This window comes from Nesoenas mayeri (genome assembly GCF_963082525.1).
Source record: "Nesoenas mayeri genome assembly, chromosome: 2".
Lineage (NCBI taxonomy): Eukaryota > Metazoa > Chordata > Aves > Columbiformes > Columbidae > Nesoenas > Nesoenas mayeri.
The window spans coordinates 16,565,284-16,587,738 of record NC_137543.1 but is presented as its reverse complement, the minus strand read 5'-3'; the positions used below and the strand labels follow the sequence as shown (position 1 = coordinate 16,587,738).

General features: G+C 37.2%; 1 protein-coding gene across 1 annotated transcript in view; it reads right to left on the bottom strand.

The window, feature by feature from the left end:
• The window catches only part of EIF3H (eukaryotic translation initiation factor 3 subunit H), an 87,379-nt gene that overhangs the window by 52,194 nt on the left and 12,730 nt on the right, over positions 1 to 22,455 (bottom strand). The window contains exon 2 of the mRNA XM_080340147.1: positions 14,465 to 14,621. Within this exon, the coding sequence (XP_080196273.1) occupies positions 14,465 to 14,621 (157 nt within the window). The remainder of the gene's footprint in view (positions 1 to 14,464; positions 14,622 to 22,455) is intronic.

Genomic DNA, 22,455 nt, shown 5'->3' with positions numbered 1-22,455 from the left:
TTCTTTGTATAGTGTCAGATTAAAATCTAAATCACAGCCATGACAAGGAACATCGACACTATAAACAGACAACTCTTGAAATAAAGTTGTGATCAAAGCATCAAGTAGCCTAATAAAACCCAGGTGGCTCCAGCTTATCATATGCCATACTCATTATTTCAAGTGGCCCATTTAACAGACTTCCAGGTGACAACAATACAAAGCTTCTTACCAGTTCTTTCATTTCTGGCTCTGCTTATATATCTGGTGCCTTTTGATAACAAAGTCTAATTAAAAAAAAAGAAATTAAAAGATACTTATTTTAAGAGTCAGGCTTTTTGCCACAGTTGGCAAAACCTCAGAAATCAATGTGGCTTTGTATTATACACTATCTACATAAAGCTTATCTAATTACAAGGGAGATACCAAATGTCTCATGTTTGCCGTAGCTTTTTGTAGGTCAGTGTATTTGTCCTGGAGAGTCCAAAAAAAATAATGGCAACTTCAAGAGACTTAGCCTGCAAGTTTCAATTAAAATACTCAATATTTTTAACTACTTTTAATTTTTTTACCTTTAAAAGGAGTATAAACTCTGACAGCAAGCAGACAAAAAATAAAAAGTATCATTTGACATTTATTCTGTGTTTTAACTTCGTGCTTTATGCATCCAAATACATCAACTAATTTTTTACTTCAAACATCGTTATAAGAAAAGTGGCTTGGAAGACTCAGTCAAACGTCACAGAATGGAGCACTGAATAACAAGAACCCATTTTCAAATGTCATTTTAAAAAGTAAAACCAAGAGCTCAAATTTCTGCATTTGAGTATGGAGAGACTTTTTGGTTTTAATTCTACACCATTGCATCAAAGAAGAATTTTACAAGGAACTCTGTCATCCTTCACCCTGCCATTTATTATTTCAAGCAGTGTCTTGCTTTTCCCCCGCTCCAAGCACATTTTAATTTCTGACCCACTATTTCAATTCCTTTTCAAACAGAGTGGAGACATTTTTTGCATGGAAATCAGGTTTGGAAGTCTTGCATTCTTTTAAATGCTATGGCATTTAGCCTTCCAAAGCCCCATTTGTCTTTCAGTTACAACCAAAATTTCAGTTTCCAAATTAGATAGGTAAAGATGCCAATATTCCACTGAAAGCCATTAAGACCTGGACACCTAACCTCCTGTGCCATTTCTAAAGTGTTTGAGCAATGTTTGTACAATGTTTAGGACACCCAGAGCCAGCTGACGCCTCCAGGCATGAGCACAATGAAGCACAAATCACGTCGTGCATCCCAGTTCAATAGCTACACAGCTCTCAGGATGGTCCAATTTACACCTAAACACTTCTTACTCCTGCTCTTTACTCTGTCTCCTCGGCATTTCTTTTATCTTCGGTACTTGGTACCTATTGGAATCCATCGCTATATGCCTCCGGTTCTAGTTTCTTTAAGTCGATAAATCCCCAACCATCTTTTCAGCCGGTTTTCCGTCACTAACACACCATTCAGTGATTTTTGACACTGTACTATTCTAACAAGCACATGACCAAAAGACACCCCCTCAGAAAAAAAGAAAATCACACCAAACAAACAAGACTTGCAAAGAGACATTTCATTCCTTTTTGTTTGTTTGTTTCAAAATCTTTCTTCCTATTCCTGAGGAGAATTGCCATGTTTGGTCTAGTTCCTGAATACCTGGTGCCGCAACCTCGTCTTTCATGTATGTGATGAGAGCTACATACCTAGAGAATAACATATCAAGTTTAGAAAATGACTCTCAATAAATCAAAATAATATTTTAAAAAAAACCACCAAAAAACAAAACGTGCCCTTGTAGCTTTAGTTATTCCTTGTAGGACTCAGGAATATGTTTTTCAACTAGAAGAACCACTTGGCTCAGGGGACAGAGAACTCCAGAATTTCCTGAGTAACAAAGACCTCCATTTTTGAGAGCGCTCGTTGTTCCCCGCGTGAGAACAGCGTTGGAGCCGCAGTGCGTACCAGGAGTGGCACCCAGTGTCCAAACTGCATCCCTGCAGCAGCGGCTCCAGCTCCCTTCTCCACCGCGCTTCCCTCCGTCCTGACTCTCAGGCTGCAGACACAGAAAATCACCAGCTCTGTGCTCTAAATGTAATTTTCATAAAGTATCCCTGAAGTAAAGCGGTTTACATAAAGCTTTTGCCAAGTTGTTTTAATCAACAGTGCATACATGAATCAAATTTTCAACTATTTAACATGGAAAACAACTATGAAGTCCGATAAAATTCCTCAATTAAGCCACAGAGCTACAAATTTAAACCCTGAATGAAATCAACGTTTGTGCAAACTATGGTCTTTCAACTGTACTCAACAACTGCCTTAACAGCCACAAGCTGATTTATTCCCGATCACTGGTATTGCTTTAATAGCCGACACCAATTTTCCTAAACACGATTTGTTAGAGCGGAACTAAAAATTCCTTAAAGAATCAGGAAAAAAAAAAATAGAAAAAGTATTTTCATGTTTTTCAGCTACACGGGATTTTAAAGATCATCTGTTGTGCTTGGCTAAGACAAATGAGTAAAAATTAGAATAACAAATCCAGCAAATAACGTCCTTTTGTTTCCTCCCCAAATTGATCAGAGGGATAAGACTTTGGTTTAAACAAGATCCAAGACCTGGAGGAAGCTGTAACCAAGATGCCCCCAACCTGCTGCAAAAGCTACAATCACTATTTTTTTTTTCTTTCACAATCACAAACAGTTCAGAATTGCACAAACTGGATTAAGATAAAACACTTAATGATTAGAACAATTATCCAAAAGCATTAAACAGGTATAACTCTATCAGTAGGTAAGAACACAGTATGAGGCAGTACAAACTGCTTAAAAAAATAAAGGAGGGGCAAATATAAAAATTGTGGAAGTCAAATTGCAAACATCCCTTTCAGTAATTTTGCTAGACTTCAGTTGGTCAGTTTTCTTGTTTTACCAGTATCAAAACCTAAAACTCACCATAATCTCTCTCCTCTCCACAGGCAAGCCTGGTGATGCCCATCTCATTATCTGCTGGTTTGAGGAACAGCCCATGTGCCTCTTTGGGAGTCAAACACCTGACAGCCCAGTGAAATTTGTGAGAATGTGAAAGATGAGATCTCAGCTATACTGCAAAGGTCTCCAAACCAGCTCTTCTCTCTAAACCAGAGGCACAAAGCTGGCACAATACAACAGTTTATCGAGAACTCTGAAATCCTCACCTTCAGTGTCTGCAGTGCCTCCCTCATTTCCCCTCTCATTTCTCTGCTGCAAATATGCACACTGCAAAAGCTTCAACATGTATTGCATGGATTAGGTTTTTATAGATAAAAATATACACACACACACACACATATATATATTCACTTACACATATTGAATAGCATGTTCAAATCTTGCTGAATTTTTTCTCCATTAAGATTTATTTTGTTTCAACAAGACTTCCACTTGCAAAAACATGCACACATTGCACAGCAAATATATCTCTGTTAGGTGCCTAATATCGCCAGGGAAACAATTTTGATTATTCTGTGCCCGCTTATGCATTGTCCTACAAAACAATACGAGAGAACAGCAAGAAACTAGCAATTAAGAGAGTCTGAATGCACATCGGGAATCACTAAAATCTACACTAGCCAAGTCAGGAACAATATGACTGATGAATAGGCCATATTATATTAGGATTGTTAGCAAGTGTTAAAAAATTATCCTTAGCAGATGTCCCTTATGACCTAAATATATCGCACAAAGAACATGCCTGTCTTATTTTCTAAAAGTTTTAAGAAATCTTTCCATTTCTATTATTGAAGAAAACTCCACAATGCTGCATGTTGGCCATAAATACGTGCATCGAGGATTTATCACACTAAACCTACAAAAACATACGAGCATTTTACTGAAGAGTAAACAATCTATTTTAATGTGTATTTTTCTACTGCATGAATGTACGCTGAGCTGAAGCATGTAATCCAATAAAAGAAATCAAACTGTGTATTCAGCAAATAGTGAAACAAAAGAGAAGCTGCATACTCCAGCAACTTCTCGATCCACACACCAAAAACCAAAACGCAGTAAAAGTCTTGAAGTTAGATGGGTGGGAACAACCTTACCTGCAATAAATACATTTTTAGATACAGCTGATAAAGAATTATATAAATTTGACCTACTATACATTATTACATGTGCAGCTGTACACATCCTGCTCATTTTCAGTAGAGCTTTCAAGAAGTTTTTATTTCCTTACATTTTGCCTTTATCAAGATTCTATACACTGGTTCACCACACTACAGCAAAATGCGAGATTTGCTTGGTTTGAGCTTTTTCAGCTCACCACTGGATTTAACAACATATATTAATCATAAATAAATAATGCTAAAATATGGAACAAAAACTTAAGTGTACTAAGGATCTTTCTCTTTTCTATCAAAGACTGGTATTTCTCAAGAAAAGCTTTTAAATTTAGTAATATTTAGAAATCAATTTCTTATCCCTTCAACTCCACTGCTGCAGTAGGGTTCCTATTAGCAAAATAGATTTTGAGTCTGTTCCTCAAGTATTCAATTCAATATTCAGTACGGAACCTCGAGCCAGCAACACGTCTCTGTCTTTCCATCAATAAAATAAGCGCTATAAACATAAAGGTGCAACTTGGGTTTAATTTGTTCTACACCTCACGTATGTATAATTTTCTTCTAGAAGAGAATAATGCTACAGGATTTTCCAAGATTATGCAGTTGAGAAATCCACAAAGCATTACAGAGCCAGAAACAAGAACCAAGAAGATTTTTCTTGATTTACTTCTTATTTCCATCAGTTTGTGCTATTTTTTACCCAGACTTACTGATTTGAATTGTTGTTCGTTAGAACTATAGGCATCTCCTCCATTTTGGCTCTCAAAATAAAACGTTAGCATGTGAGATTTGTTCATTTTGCTAGGCTTTTCTTCAGCTCCCTCAAGTTTATTGCAGCATTCTTCAGGGAAGGAAATGGCTAAATACTTGCATTAGCAAAAAAGGAAAGGAGGGGGAATGGAAAGAGGTAATAAGAAGGTGTTAAAAGAGCACTCTCTTCCTCTTGGTTCAGCCACACTGGGAGAAGTGTTACCAAAAGAAAAAAAAGAGCTAAAATAACTGTCCAAAGCTACAGGGGAACACAAGGACCGCAAGGAATCGGTCTCCTAAGAAGGGACACGCTACAGAGCAAAACAAAACACACCAAAAGCAGAGAGAAAGATCTGAGCAGCCCAGTGGAAATGGCCACTCCTGTGTCTCAATGAGACTGAAGAGTCATAACCAAGGATGAAAAAGCTGAAAGTTTTTAGCAGAACTGACAGCACCATCTTTCCAGGGTTTGGGTTTTCCGCTGGATGAAGCTTTGCTCCCCCCAAACACAGAGGCAGCCCTGAGCTGCTGCTTTGCCAGCACCTGCCCCAGCTGGGGGAGAGAACACAGGACACACCAGGACATCCATCAGACCTTCTAGTGATTGCCTGATAAAACTCTTTCCTTAAAATACAAATGGCTGTATCCAGACTTTCTTCCTAGGCTGTAGTACACTACAATTCAAATGCTCAGTAAATAGAGTATTTCTGTGGGGAAAAAAAAAAAGCAAAGCCAGCAAGTTTCACCTTTGTCACATCTTCACAGTAATATCTTTTCATAAACTAGTCTGTAGTAGAGAAGCTAAAAGAACTTCTTGACAGTCTCTGCTTTTAATAGAAACTAGCACATTATATATTGTTTACCATAATAATTCCACAAGTTAATGACAAAATATAAACAGGAGGTCATTTGCATCTGTGTCATTCAAAGTGTGGGGGGATACAGAGTATTTTCATGTTTCAGAGTTCTTTCATATTCCCAAAGAAATATATTAAATTAATCTGTAAAAATCCAATAACCTTCAGATTCTAACTCATCAAAAATTGTTTTTAAAACTTTTGAGTACTCAAAAGTACCTGTACATTTTCTCTCCCCTAAAACAGTAAGAATAAGGCTTAATGTTTCCAAATCATTATCACAAACTATAACATGGGTATAAAATTCAGAGATTGATGCTTGAAATCAAAGAACAGATAAATAAAGATATTCAGTTATTTAATAATTGGTCATCCTGTGCACATTAATGTCAGTAGTCAGAGTTGAGTTGATTATATTAGTAAGAAAAATAAAATTCGGAATAGCTCACTTCTAATATTTTACCTAAATTGGAGAAAATTAAAAAAGAAACTGGGGTTTCATGTTGCTGATTACATAAAAACAAATGAGTTTCTGCAAATTTTACAAAACTACATGAAATATCCATATAGCAAACTTAATGATCATATATCACTATCATAAATAAAGAATACAGTTAAGACAGAACACGAAGTAAAAATCTCCTAGCTTCAAGTTCAAAACTTGCATATAGTGAAATGGCTGAATGCAAAACTGAGCTGGATCCAGGATCTTCCAGCTCCTTCTAATGCTGCTAAAAGACAGTTACATACAGCAAACTACCCATCACTTAAAATAGATGCTTCCCTACCTTCATTTTTAGGATTACTAAATTATTATTCTTAAGCATAATTTTTAGTAAAGTTCAGCACAAAAGTTTATTAGATATGTTAATATCCACTGCAATAGTGGATTATAAAAAACCAAACCAAAACAAAAAACCACCACACAAACAACAGTAGGACTGAGTCTTTCAGAACGCAGGCAGCCACAAGGTTTTTAGGTTTAAAATTACTCAAAAATGACATGAAATTTGTTTTCTTAGGAAAAAAAAAAAAGTACAGCATTTCTGCTTTTAAAAGCAATTTACACTAACTTCTTTTGCAGTGAAATCTTAACGGAACTGGATTTAAATATACCTTGAGTATGCTTTGTGCTTTAAAGAGCAAAATGATTTTTCTTTCTTGATTCAAAATTAGACACTGAACAAAAATATTTACCTACGACTTTAAAGCATTGCCTCCACAGGAAAAATCAACTTGAAAATCCAGAAATGCAATGAACTACGTTTTTCAGGCATTTCACACAACGCTATCAGAACAGGAATAGTTCATCTGTAGTTTTTAAGCCTGCACAGTCCAGCAGTATAAGCCACCCTAATAAGCTGTCTAAGAAGATCCCTCACAAGTGCTCTCTCCTCTTTCTTAGTTACACATGGTAGAATTGGGAAGTGAAGAGAACCTGCAAAACAAGAAAGCTCTTGTCCAGCTTTTAGGATACACATACACACACAAAAGTCTCTGAATCAAATCCCACCAACCTACATAGTTTCTTGGAACATCCAGCACATTTCGGCTGATTTAAGAAACTAAAAAGCATGGAGTCAGTAGAGCTGTATTTAATTCAATGCCCTTTGTAACACATTTTTGGAATTCGTTTGTATAAAACATTATATGAACCTTATCAGATAGATGTAAATATTTTCTGTCCCTGCTGTGCGCAGCCCCAGGTCTGCGGCAGCGCCGTGCGCTGGGGACGAGTGCCCTCTAACGGGGGCTGCACCCGCCCTGCAGCCCAAAAACTGCCTGAAAAGCCAGATGGGGACTCACACACGTACCCTTCGCATTCCCCTGTGGCATTTCAGATAATTAAAAGCACTTTTTCATAGGACTTTATATTACAAAAACATACTTTGGGGTATGTTGCTGCATCTGATGCAGACAACTCCATGTATCCACGCACACAGGGAGCTTTGGACTGTGCCTTGAAAAGTGGCCTTTTATCTGAATTCCTTCTTTTTTGCCCAATAAAGACAAAAACCTCAGCAAAGAGAAGTCTGCACAGTATGAAAGCTTATGCAAAACATTTAACATGCTGCATGCCTGCTACTGCACTGAACCATTACAACTACGAGAACACGGCCAAGGTTAGTTTCTTTTGGGGAAACAAATCAAGAACTTGTACCAGCGACAGGTAAAGTATGACATAACTCAGGAGTTATTAGCAGCTTTGTTGAAGAACCTTGACTACATGATACATCCTATTACATGACAATTAAGTACATCCAATAAACAGCCTCTCTGTCAATCGGTATATTCCAATATCAGTTCTCACAGCCCACAAAAAAAACCCAAAACACAGAAGACAAGACTGTTTTGCATGTTTAATAAGTGACCATCCACTCGCTATCATAATCATTTGAGTTCCTTATATAAATTAATCCTTACAAAGTCCACAGACTATTTAATGAATGTTTACATCCAAATGATAATGAAAAAAATCCAACTTACAATTCAATATTCTTTTTACATAGAGCACGAAGTGAAACTTCATAAATGCACACACAAATCAGATGGGCTTTTGCCAGCACTTAGTAATTGAAAAGTCAACATTTACATAGTATAGCTTTCTTCTTAAATTACTATTGGAACTTCGGAAAAACACAGTTGAGGAATTCAGATAAATGGACTACAGCTGGAGCCAGAACCAAGACTCTGATTTAAGAGCTTTTGGGTCATCTGTTCTTGTCCTTAGCGAAATGAAACTTAAATTCCATATATCTGGATTTCTGCATTTCCTAAACATTCCATTTTCTTACAATAAAAGACAATACATATGATCTCTATTTTTACCAACTGTGAGATCGATAGAGAATAAACCTAAATCAAAAACACAGAAAAAAAAAAAAATCAGCTAAAATTGCATCTGCCTATTCAGAACACAGTTAGGGAATGCTCACGTTCTGCCCTGCAATAATACAAGAGAAACAAAATATATACCAACAATGATAGACCTTTGAGTTATAATACTAGCAGATTTTAAATGGGAATAACTAGAAGTTGCTTTCACAAGAAAAACTGACAAAATTTAGCCTTGGCAGAAGTCTTGACAGAAAGATGAATCGACACAAATAGGGGGCTGTGATTTAATGATGTTGGAACTTCTACAGCCATCCTAGCAAAAGAAATGACCCTTCACATAGTCCATCTGGCCCCTATAGGTATATACGTACTTTCTGGGAGATTCTGGTTTGATCATAAAGCAGTTTCAAGCATCTTAGGGGTTCTCACTACCTCGCCAGTTGTACTCAAAGCTGTTTGTGTAGCTACACAATTATCCTAATAAAAGAGAAAACATAATTCTTCAAAACAGCAGCCTTTACTAGTAAAATGCATCCTAAAAAGCCAAAACGCTCCACCGAACACCACCACGCTTGTGCGCTGAGACAAAGAATGCTGGAAGCACAAGAACTCGCCTGCCTTTGGATCTGAAACCCCTAGAATGTCACACCACGTAGCAAACCACGGGCTTCACCTCAACGACAAATCTTCCGATGACACAGGAAGGGCCTTAACGCAGCCAAACTCACCTCATTTCCACCACAGGAGGCAGCAGTTCAGAAGCACACCCTTGGTCTGCTGCTTTATCTTAAATTAACTTTTCTAAGCATGTTCATTTTAGCTACCTGAAGCCCTCTGCTTCTCCAAGGATCACATAGGGCAGGTCACTGTACTGGCAACACTGGAGATGAGGCTCAGCAGGATGAACTGCTGCTATCTGGCCAATTAAAACCCTGAAAAAGGACTATGTAGGAGCTACAACATGTTTCTTGATTTGCAATTGCCTTCACTTGAGCCTAAATGGAAGCCACGAAAAATGGTGGGTTTATGGAAATGCTGCACTGTGTTATTTCTAGTTTTTATTGACTGATGATACAACTAAACACAGCCTACAGCACAGAAAAGTGCAGGTATTACAATCTTTAATCATCCAGATACTTCCAACTTGAAAACTGAAAAACAGAATTAACCTTCTCCATTAAGAAAGCATAAGTCATGCTGGGGGTGGCGGATGTGAGGAAGGGGGCACCGCCTTTGCACCTGCAGCATTTCAGAGGGAATCTAATGAAAACTCTGTATAGTTATCAAAAACGAAAAAAAAAGTTACAACTTTCTAGAACTTATTGTGATGTATAATTATGTAACTGTCTCAAAGTTTCTACTGGCACAATTACCACAGCACTTCATTTACTACCTCAGTTTTGTAAGTAAAGTACAGGTTGAAATAAGGTTGAAATAAAATGTTTCAAATTACGTTATCAAAATAACATCTCACATGATCTATGATTATTTACGAGATGTATACTACATCTTTAACTATTGCTTTCCATGAAAGGAAGATAAATTCCCTTCAAACAGGAAAAAGAGCTACTCAATGCATAGCACTGAAGATAAAAACAATGAAGTGCAAAGGACTGAACATAACATGTTGCTTAGAGACACAATTTATAGTCAAAAATAATACATTTATTTCTTAAGAAGAAAATATACCTCATGCATTACAGTTTTTTTTGTAAAGCTTAACTACAACAAAGCAAAACTATGCTCAGACAAAAGCCTAGGAATGCCCTAAAGTGAAGGTATCAGAAAACTACCCTCACAAAGATGAGCTGGGGTACGGCCTCATTTCAGAGCGGTGCCTAAGCCAAAAATCCCTACAGCAGAAAGCTGATTTTCCCTAAATCAGAGTTGAATCCATCAGGTAGAGGATGAGAGTGAGTAGGGGCACAGGAATAGGGGCTGTACATATAGATAACTGAAAGTATCTTCTTAAAATTAAAGATCTGTGTTTAAAGAAATAAATTCAGCACCTATGAGGATTTAAATGCACTAGTAATAAGGAAATACAGTTATCTAAAAAGTAAACGCCTGCCCAAAATCCAGAGTGCAGCCCCAGAATATCAAACATTCCTGTTGAAGAATCTCTTGCTGAAGACTCAACTATAACGTACCCTTGTTCGGCAATTTCCCTCCATTAGCTCACACATCATCAACTCAACTTCACCCATAGATTTCTAACACTGAGCTGGGTTAAACCCTCCCACCCTTCCAAAACTCTTGTGCTGCAGCAGGCCAGCCTAGGTGTTTAAGACTTCCCTGACAGGGAAATCTTACCAAAAAATCACACTTTGTAAAAAGAATCGTAGGAAGACGACACTGCAGGAGAAACTTTCTAAGATGAAAAACACCTGTGGATTCATAAATGGTAGACAATCCTTCCAGATTTATAAGAAGAATTACTTGAAGCTAAAAAAACCTCACGTTTTCTGTAGTTTCTAGAAATAGTCCAAGTCAAACTGCACTAAAAAGTGTTCTTGCACTAAAAGAACAGTTTTGGGCATGTTTTTTCTTTTAAATCAAAAAGTTCATTTTTGAAGGAATTCTGTTGCAGCAAACACTCAAAACTTAGCATTATCTCAGGCATTAGCAGCAAGACACAAAATGGCACCATAACAAAAGTGTATCTAAGCATATCTGAAGAAAGGCTGTTGCTAAAAGGTCAGAAACCCACCTTTATCAAAATGATTCTTAAATGTCATGCATATCTATTTCAAGTCCAAATGAAGGACATTTTCTTAGCACCCTCAAAAATGTGTTTTATATTACATTTGCTTAGTTTAAAAAGGAAAACGTTAGCTTAAATGTCTCTTGCCAATTATTCAACAGTTTGTTTGCTCAAAGATCACCCTCCTGTATGTAAGTTCAGTTCTCCTAACAATGATCACCTGAAGACCACAAAGTATTTTTCAGATGACCTGTTCATAAAGCTCCTGCAAAATGATACAGAAGAACAGATTTTTTCGGTGTATTCATGCAATTCTCAACACAGCAGATTAGGAGTTTGCCAGGAGATAACCATACCACGGTTTCTCCCTGTTTCTTCCTCTCAGGAGAAGGGCAGCTGGGGTAGCACGGCCCTTCAGCCAGCACAACAGTCCCTTCATTGACACGAGGTCAAGTGTGAACAGTGTCCACTAGGAAATGCTTTCTGCAGGCCCAGAAACTTGGAACCTCAATAGGATTGTTCCTATTTCAGAATTTTAGACAAGGGGGAAAAATATAATTAAAAAATATATATATACACACTAAGCAAAGAAGATAATACAATGTTATTCTGACCAACGAGAATGTTAGGTATCATCCTGGGTGATGGAGGCACTGAAGTGCCAAGACCGTTTTCCTTCCATATCTCCTGATTTTGTGCATATACATAAAGCCAGATGTGGTACTGATGTAACATACAAGTCTTGGAGGGAGGGAGGTGCCCTGTTTGGTTTGGTTTCTAACATCCCGAATTTTAAGGTTCTGGCATATAGCAAGAGAGTTCTTTGCTGGAATATCTGTATCTAGAAGGAAAAACAATCTTTTGAAAATCTGGCAGGATGCTTGCATAGAGAAACACAGCTCCAGGGAAAACAAACAAGGATAATTATAAAATATTATTGTTTTTCACATTGGCTAAGAGAAATTATCTCAATATACAGCCTAAAAAGGTACCTAATGCTCAACTGGCAACCTCAAGAGCCATTTTGTTTGGGTTTTCATCTTCCATGACCTCTACCACATAGGTCAAAGAGCTGAACAGGCCCTCAGTAAAGGAAACACAGCATGAACACGAGCGCTGTGTGTTTCCTGAACAGTTCCATCTATTTAAGTGTATTTCACTGACAAGAATTTTGAGAGAACCTCTCTGTGACCCAGGTGGCAGAGGCTGGGGAAGATGAAAATCAATAGAAAATGGCTCTTGAAGTTTGCTTACACAGTTCAATTACCTGAAAGGAGTTTGTAGCATGGAGGGTGTTGGTCTCTTCTCTCAAGTAACAAGTGAGAGTACAAGAGGAAATGGCCTCAAGTTGTGCCAGTGGAGGCTTAGATTGGATATTAGGAAATATTTCCTCACAGAAAGGGTTGTCAAGTATTGGAACAGGCTTCCCAGGGAAGTGGTGGAGTCACCATCCTGGAAGGTATTTGAAAGCCATGTAGATGTGGTGCTTAGGGACATGATTTATTGGCACTTGGTAGTATCAGGTTAATGGTTGGACTCCATGATCATAAAGGTGTTTTCCAACCAAAATGATTCTATGATTCAGCACAGACAAGCTCCCTGACCTGGCTGCAAATTCGCTATCCCTGCTAGAGACACACATCAGCGTCACTGTCACAGGTTCACTTTCCACTCGGGCCAGAGTTTGCTCTGCTTTCTGCACCCGCAGCCTGCGAATAGAGGGTGGACAAGTTAAGACATCCAGGTGAGAGAATGCCCACAAGCATTGACTTTTGCACCTTACTTAATGCCAGGATGATGGCCTATGTGCTAAAAAGGCAAAAAGAAAGACTGGTAACAAGAGTCACTCTTCTGAAATGAAGTTTTTCCCAAACAGAAGGAGTTGAACCTTGCATACGAGATCACAGGCTTACAGCTTCAGCATGGTAATCATCACATGGTGAGATGAATCCATCTTGGAAACTAAGAAATTCATTTCACTCCTTGCTTGCCTACCAGCTACAAGGAAACAATTCAGCCATTTTCTACAGTAAAGATTGAAGCATGGGCTCCAAATAAAACTTAGATGACTCCAGTCCTTCAAAGAGCTCCAGAAGAGAAGGAATCTTTAAATGATCTTTCAGGCTTTAATAAAATATAGTTCTGACTCAAGCACCATGTTACTGTAGGACAATTAAGATTCTCTTGTGTTTTGCTTTTTTTTTTAATACAGCAAATTGTATAATCCCACAATAGATGAAAAACAGCTAAGAAACGTTACCAAGCTCCGAACATTTCTTAAAATTATCTGTTCTAAAGGCACAGTCCAATATTCTTTTCTAAGATTAAATATTTATTCAATTATAACGTCACTATGAGCAAGAAAATGCAGTTTATACTTTAAGTGATCTCGCTCACACTGAATTATCAAAAATAGATAAAATCAAGCTTCCAACTGCAACTAGTTTGACTATGTTGCCTCTTCAGTTACTCTTAAAATAAAACTGTCTCCCTTTAAGCCCCAACAGAGAAGCGTTTCTCCTACCATCATTAAACACACATATATATTACCAAGATTACAATTTTAAGCCTTTCCAGTTCACTTTATAAATTTTATACCATTCTGTGTCAAGTCAATTATGCTGACTTACAGTGGCAGTACCGAAACATTAGCAGGACCAGCAAGGAAACACCAAGATAGACAGAACCCACCAATACTACTTGTACCTAAATTGGAGAAGCAAAAATATCACCCAGATTTCACATTAACAAGTGCCTCTTAAACTTACAAAGCTCTGCTCTCCAGGCTTTTAATAAGTACTTAAGACATGCAAATAACTCTACAGAGATGCAGTCTATATGCCTGACTACACACTTAAGAACATGTATGTATATATACACACAGCCATTTTCATAAAAAGCTTTAAAGTCTATATGAATCACAGACTGGAAACTCATGTAACTTCCTGTGTGGACAGTCTTACTCTAAAATAAGTGTGTCCATATAATACAGGGTTTATAATTTCCACACATAGATAAGATTTCAGTTGGATATGCAGGATGGCATTGTGATAACCCACTGCTATCTCAAGTCAAATAAAACCACTCTCTAATCATATACCAATTTTGGTTATTGTGGAAAGAAAAAAAATCCTGGTTTGCACATACAGATTTTGTTTTAACCTAAAGTCTTGCAAAACTGCAATCATTACCTTCATCAAAGTCTGCATCATCTTCTGTATGCTGAGGGAAAGGGAAGCAATTTGTGATTTCAAGTCTGTCATCCACCACAAGACCCAGCAGCACTCCCTGGACCACTTCATTCCCCTGTCCTTCTTCTTGGTAATGTTTAATGATCTTTAACACAACCTAGAACACAAACACAAGAAAATTGGATTATGTAATGAGTTTTTTTGTCCTCACACTATATATTGGAATTTTTAAATTGTTGAAGTGTTACATAAATGAGAGCTGCAAACCAAGTGCGCTACTGGCTTAAACAGCAGCAATTTTAATACAGGTTGAAAAACAGGCGGCTATCCTACTATTACAGGAGAATAAAAAAGACCATTAAATGAACTGTCAAAATGCAGTTCTAAAACAATTTTCTGAAACACCCTTCTAAAATGAAATATTGATCTTTTCTAGTTTATCTTGTTGCTGTAACTGTTAAAAGCTATCTTGTAGGGGCAATAAGCTCCATCCTGAGGCAAACATTGCACAAGAAACTATCAAAACATCTTTAAAGTAATGATGCAGAAATTGGCAGGAAAATTTTAAAAGGTACAATATGCATCAAATTTCAGTTGCATTAACCTCCAAAATTGCATCTCATTGCAGTTCTACTTCAGATGATAATGTAATTTATATTTTGTAAACTATGTGTCATAGGACATTTAAGAATAATGAATGATAAAAGAAAGAAAAAACAGACCACAAATTATTCATCATATTTTTAATATAATTCTCACTTCCTTCCCTGAATCTGAATAATTCTCATGAGGTGATACTGTAAATTGGAACAGTATGAACAAAGACACTCAAAAGTAGCCAATCGTTGCCAGAAACACTTCAGAAAAATTTTACACTTAAGTAAAATTTTATGCTTAACAACAAGAACCAGACCAAGATAAGACACTAACCACAAACACATACTTTAAAGAACTTATACTGTGCGCACCGTAAGTGGGTTTTATTTCACTAAATCCTAATCCATCCAAGCAAAATGCACCAGAAAACCTCTGATGACCATGTTGTCATTAAAGCAATAGGACTAATGTCTGTTGGCAAACACATTAGTGTACTGGGTTTCAGCGCAACCACCTTGAGGACAGACTTTGTACAAATACTGGTATTCAGTGAACATTCTGCAGGTGAAAAAACCCAAAAGTTAAGCTCATATTCACACAGTAACATACATTTGTCCCTAGTTTTCTCCTTGGCTCATTAGCAGAACTTCGTCACAACTTTAAAAACTCCATTAAAGAATTAAAGTACCACAATATAGGTTAAATGGAACAAAAAAGTGACTAGAAAATAAATCCTTCACAGACACATTGCTGCCTTGGGGTAAAATGGGAAAACAAGAGCTTCATATACATCCTGCTTGAATATGAAGCATGGAGGGAGAATGGAAAATAACCACCTTTTTTCCAAGTAAGTTGTGTATAAGTATTGAACAGGACTAACATTTACTGATTTGTTTATTCACAGCACAACTCACTTCTGCTGTGTTCTCCTGCATCCAGATACACTCACACTGAAGCTTCTCGGTCTGATTCACCCCAATATACATCCACATCTGCCCCTCAAGTGCCTCAAAGCCATAACTCTGTATCCAATTTGTTAAAAGAGGTCTACAGAGCAGAGAGACAAAAGATGCTTTGGTTATATAAATCTCACTACATGTGAAAATAGTAATGAAATTAAGATCAGTGGGCGGTGAAGTAGAATTTAACAATGCTGAAAGCAGTACAGCAAACACCAGCTCAAAATCACATACATGTAGAAGATGGATGCCTTCTACCACAGAGCCAGCATGTAAATAATATTCAGCCTCCATTTAGTGTGTCAAGTTAAGGTCTATCACATATTTGCCATAAGCTCTGTCTTATACAGTCAGGGGATCTGTAAGTAACTGGACAGATCAGAGCACAGCTGCTCTCTGCCTACTGCACAGCTTCACCTTTTCCAGTATTTTTCTCCCCATTTACTCTTGAGTTTTCTATGCACACTGAGTGTGCACCCTGTTTGCCTCTTGGTTCTGTTCCAGGACCATTTGTGATATGGTGCCAATTTTATCATGGCATTTCTGATGATAATTGCTCACAGGAAGCAGCAGCAAATGAAAAGTGCATGGGGCTGTCATGGAGTATCAATGATTTTTCAGGGAGATAAAACCAGGAGTTTCAACACTCTTAACTGCTGACCAAATAACCCCAATACAGAATGAAGTTATTACACAAGTCTGCAGTTGTCAGTCTCCAGCCTGAAGAGCACAGCAGATATTATTCAGATAGATACAGGCCCCAGTTCAGGTCTACCCCCAAGCTTGTGTTCACATGGAGTCTGAGAAACACAGCAGAGAAGGTCATGAACTTGCTAACGGGTGTGAAACATAGAGGAGCAAAAGCTGCAGAACTTCAGGTTTATGACTGCACTGGAAAATGCATTAGCTACTGAAACCATGTATATTAAAGATAAATGAACAAGTCTGAGAAATGCATCCAATGACACATGATTCTTGTTTGTATTTTGTTCTTTGCTCTGGAGAGTTTTATTTAGCACATCATACACAAGTCTTTAGTTTAGCAGGCTCTTAAAAGTGGACTGAAAAATCTGCCATCAAAATACTACCATATGACCAAGAGGGAAACATGCACTGGAACTTGTGTTTCAGTACTTAAAAACAGCCTTCAAGTATAAACTACAATTATTTCTCTAGTGATAATAAGGCCAGTTTCAAACATTTAAAATGTCATTTCCATTTGTTTGCTACAGGAAGAGCTGATCACTATAAAAATGGCAATGCCGAGACATTTCCTGATCTGACTGCATAAACCAATACTTCATGCCGAATAAACCACACACACAAAAAAAAATAACATTAACTTGTATCTAGACAGTTCCCAAAAAAGGTGTTATGTTTATGAAGCATCAGAACAGAATCAGAGGAGCATTATTGGTCTGAAAATAAATGTCAGAAATGTTAATGTAAATAATGCAACTAACACAACACACTGAGAAATACAAATCAAATTTTCCACATGACACAGTAAAAAACATCCCAGTGAAATGTAAATGAGCACCAGTATAACCCATCTTTCATCCAACACTGATTTGCTTTCCAAACACTATTTGCAATTCCCATCCACCTATTAAACTAATAAGAGACACTGCCTCTTTGTACAAACTGTAATTGGTTTATAATGCCCTTAGACCCTTCACCGTTATACTATTGCTACATGAAATTAACAGTAACCAAAACCACATTTCAACTGTTACTGTTATTTAAGCAATGTAGCTGGCCAACCAGGAAAGGCTATGTATTCAAGTGAAAAAATGTATCAAGTAATTTGACTTATCGGTTAAAAAAAAAAAATATCCTATTTCTAAATTCTGATACCTCAGAACACACAAGTCAATAATAGCATGCAGCTTGATTTAGTAAACTCAATCAGTATGTAAGAAATATTTAGGTACACAAAGGCTGTTTAGAAAAGGATATACAAATTCAAGAGTCCCCAGTCTTGTAAATTTAGTGTTCAAAATACCAAATCAATTTAATCGCTTGGAATAGCCACTTATCAGATTTTAATGGCCATTAAACCTCAATTAACCAAAAAAAAAGTTCACAGGTCAGCAGTGTTTCTAGTCTTCAAATCTGCAAAGCAATGCTCAAACATTAAGAATGAAGTCATACTATGGAAAAAAAGAACCATTCTAAAATTATTTTAAAACTTCAAAGATACATGTTGTAGCTGTAGGAGCATAATGCCAAATTTTAACTTTGGCTACATGGTAAAATCACTGCTCTTAATTTCAAAAGTTCGTATTTCATTACAGAAATACCTATGACACGAAGTATCATAAGCCCTTGGGGGGTCCTGGGAAGATTCTGCTCTAAGAACATGAATATGCCAAGACACACATTCCTGTATTTCTCTTAAGAGAGACACCAGCAAATGAAAGCACAGAAGATTCATTTATGAATGTGTTCCAGAGAGCTGACAGTCACCACACTGAAAGCAGATTTGCAGTACCTGTCTTACAGATGTGACATCAAACAACAGGGAGCTTCTGTGAGCCCACTGGATATATGATGTAACAAGCTGATTTACAGTCTTAAATCAAGTATTTAAACCTTTTGGAATGCTTAACATTCTTTCCCACCCAAGAAAGCTTTGTCGGCACAACCACTAACACCAATTGCCAGCATGTGGGTAGAGGATGGGGACAGAGTGTAAATAACTCTGTGTTATGTGGATGTTTTTCAACCAACCGACAAGGGCACCAAATGTGGAAGGCGCTGCGATGCCCACATCCTCTCAACATTAAACACTACTGATACTATGATTCTAATATTTAGCTTGGCAAAAAAAATTTGAAAGCTGTTACCGCTAATAGCGTCCAATACATTTCAAACACATCCGTATCACATATGGAGTCTTCTCAAACTCAAACCATTGTGAACATTTACATTTAAGCACTACAGCATGAGCAATTTTACCTAAATTCCTACCACAAAGTTCAAGAGAGAACTGTTAATATAGTTTTGTAAATGGATAGATCTCAACTATCATTACTAACAACTCATGCAATGGAGCTTGAATTGTGCTAAACCCAAGGATGCCTAGAATCAAGACATCTACCTGATACACATTAAATGCATATATGGCACCTCTACAAAAAGTGAGTTAGTTGATCTGTTTAGTAATATCCAAACAAAGACATACCAAATTTTACACATTAAATTTCACATTAATTTAGTGGCCCTGCCTGTTTCCCCAGTTCAACCTACACCAAAAGCAAATCCACAACCTGTGTTGTGCTGAAACTTAACAAATTAGCTATGCAAAAATGAAATTTAATTAATCAGTTCTGAAATCCTCCAGTAAGCACAGAATGGCTTTGTTTTTAAACAAAGACTTAGAAAAATGAGGAAAAAAAAAAAGGTAGAACTAGAGTAAGATATAATGAAACATGGGCAATGTTAACATTTTTTAATAGTTCCAGATGAGGTTCTTGCACACTACAGATAAGTGCTTATCCTATACTTACAAAAGACAAGTTCTGGAAGCGGACCAAGCAAAAACTTGCTTTGAGCTGATCTGTCTCCTGGCTATAGCACCACTTGATAAGACAGTAACAAAGTCTCTCAACTTTCCTGCCAGGAGAAAAGGAACTCTGAAGTAAATTAAAGATACCACTGCAACAGTTAAGAGTAAGAAAACACATGTCTAATACACATAACACTCTCCTCTGGATGATTAAGCAGACAGATGTTTACATACGCACATAAAAAATTCCAACTTAATCAGTGCTGTCCACAGAAACATGTTCTAGAAAGCCCTGTTGGACAGATAGCACATTAAAAGTACAAAGTCAACAGGTGCTGGATATGAGGCTTCATGACACCAGGGCTGCCACCACATAAAGTTGCGCCCTGAGATGAACTGAAGATTAGAAATGAAACTGAATTTTCCACATTATACTGATGATCTTGAGAAATATGACAATCTTTACTGATAATCAAAACCTGAATTCACGTAGATGTATATTCGAGATAACCTGAAGAGATTTTTGAATTCTTCAAGATTTCTTATTCAACAGTACCGATTTTTTTACCATTTATGACATGATGGATGTCTAAACATTTGTTCTTCTCTTCCTTATGATTAACTTTGGAATAAAAGCTCTTAAAACTGTTAGACCAGTTTTATCTCAGAAGTAAAAAACTGTTTTCTATTAAGACCTTCAACATTTTTAATAGTTGTTTTGACAGCTATCTTAAATCCTAACTATGACTGGTGGCCAAAAAAACAACATATATATTTTAATCCCCTGACGAGTAATCAAAAAACAGTTGAACATACTGTACAAAATTTAAGGCCAAGAGGACAAGACTGAGTTGACCTGAAAATGAAGGTAACTTTAAAAAATGTTGTTTCTGAAGAGCAAGTTCAGAAATACGAGTCTAACCCTCGCTATTCTGCCTAGCAAGTACAATAACCATCCTTTGGACAGGAGGTCTCAAATGCCCCACAACACTTTACATTTATCTTGACTGGTGAGAGCCCTGACACCAACAGTTACAAAGCCTTTGAAAATAGACTTCTTGGAAAAGTTTACATTTTATGTCACTCAACAGCTAATAAACACCAGATGTTAAAATCTTATTTCTGAACTTGACAAAAATTTAGGGCTTAAAAACAGTAATTATGTAGAAGGCATAACGGAATGATGCATGACATTTTATACCATCTCAATCAGGTGCAAATATCTATATCTCTTTTTTACAGGAGGATAGATGTTTCCTGGAGCTAAGCCTGAACTCAACTATTACGAACAATGTGTGTTGATCTGAGGTGGTCCTCAAACAGGGGATATTACCTATATTTTCACACAGAAATTATAAATCATAGGACTCTGTTGGTTTTGTCTCATGTAGGTCCTCAGTACCAAATCATTTTTGAAATCCATGTTAAAGTGAATAGAAAATATTTCATCTTGAACTGTAGGGCTTTTTTTTGGGGGGGGGGGGGGGGGGGGAAGGGGGGTGGTGCAGAGTGGGCAGAATGTTACATGCTCCTTTACTATTTGAATGCTTTTGAGTATTAGAAAGCATATGAAGAGCATCCAAAGCTTTTTGTTCCCTGGGTAACTTATTACACCAGTTTATACCATATCAACAGCTTAGTTTGTTAACCTCAAGATTTCAGATGATTTAACTACAAACGGGAACATCAGTAACCTTCAGCTCCACAATATGTACGTTCGGCTGAAGAAAACTACCCAAATCATAACAGATTATTGATTTAACATCAGTATTTTCTGTCACTTCTACTTGGTTTAGGAAACATACCACCCTGTAACTATAGGAATCTATTGTCTTCCATATTACCTTCTGCCTCATAAAGTTCTTATAGCCATCTAACTCAACACCTTCCTGTGTTTTCCAAGAGGACAAAGACGGTGATAACATCTATTCACAACACTAAGCTAAACAGAATATACCTTGCCACTTTATCTCAGCAAGTGCCTGACTCAAGGCACATCCCAAAGTCAGTGACAGGCCCATTTTATCTTTCTTTCCTGAACATCAACTGGTTCTGTGCGCTCTTAGGGGCACGGCTGGGAGAGCTGTACCTTGCTTACCCTGAAGCTCAGTCCGGAAAAAGCAAACATTTGATTTGTTTTCCACTTTCTGTAACTCTGTGACACAGATTTTGTCTACCTCAGCAACATGTTCAATACAAACTGAATGCAAAGCTTAAACCACCACCAGAAAATACCCCATTTAAATACTTCGTAAGTATCTGCTCTTTCTGCTTTGGTATTTGTCTTTCTAAGAACTACTTCCAAACTGCTGTGATTCAAGAGCTCTAGAATTCCCTTCAAGCCAAAGGGAAAGCCCAGTCTAACAAGAACAGGGCCTTTCTGGCGATAGAGGCTTCCAGCAAAGGGGGTGGCTCACAGAGCACAACGCCAGGCTTATACAGACACCACTAAGTGACTGACACACACACCACACACACAGTACTTACTGGAAGCACACCCAGTGCTTACACCTGGGTTCCCTTCTCACTCATTTTATTACTAGGACACTTCAAAAGCTGTAGGGATTTAAATAAACTCATAAAACCTACAAAAAAAAAAAAAAAAACAAACAAAACAACAAAAACCACACACCCAACTCTATTCCAAATTATTTAAAAAATCACTGATTTATAAAAAACCAGACATAGAATGTGAAAAATAAATAAATAAATAAATAAAACTAGAAAACACCTTATCTAAAATATACCATGGAAAAGATTTTGCTACTGACATAAATAGGTAGGTGGGAACTCAGCCTGAAGAACTGAAATAGCACAGACATGAAGCCTGGTTTTGTACAAATACATTAGAAGGGGATATTACTGGGTTTTGCTTAGAGGTCTGTTAGTTTTTCACAGGCTGTGGTCTTCCTCGATTGTATCAG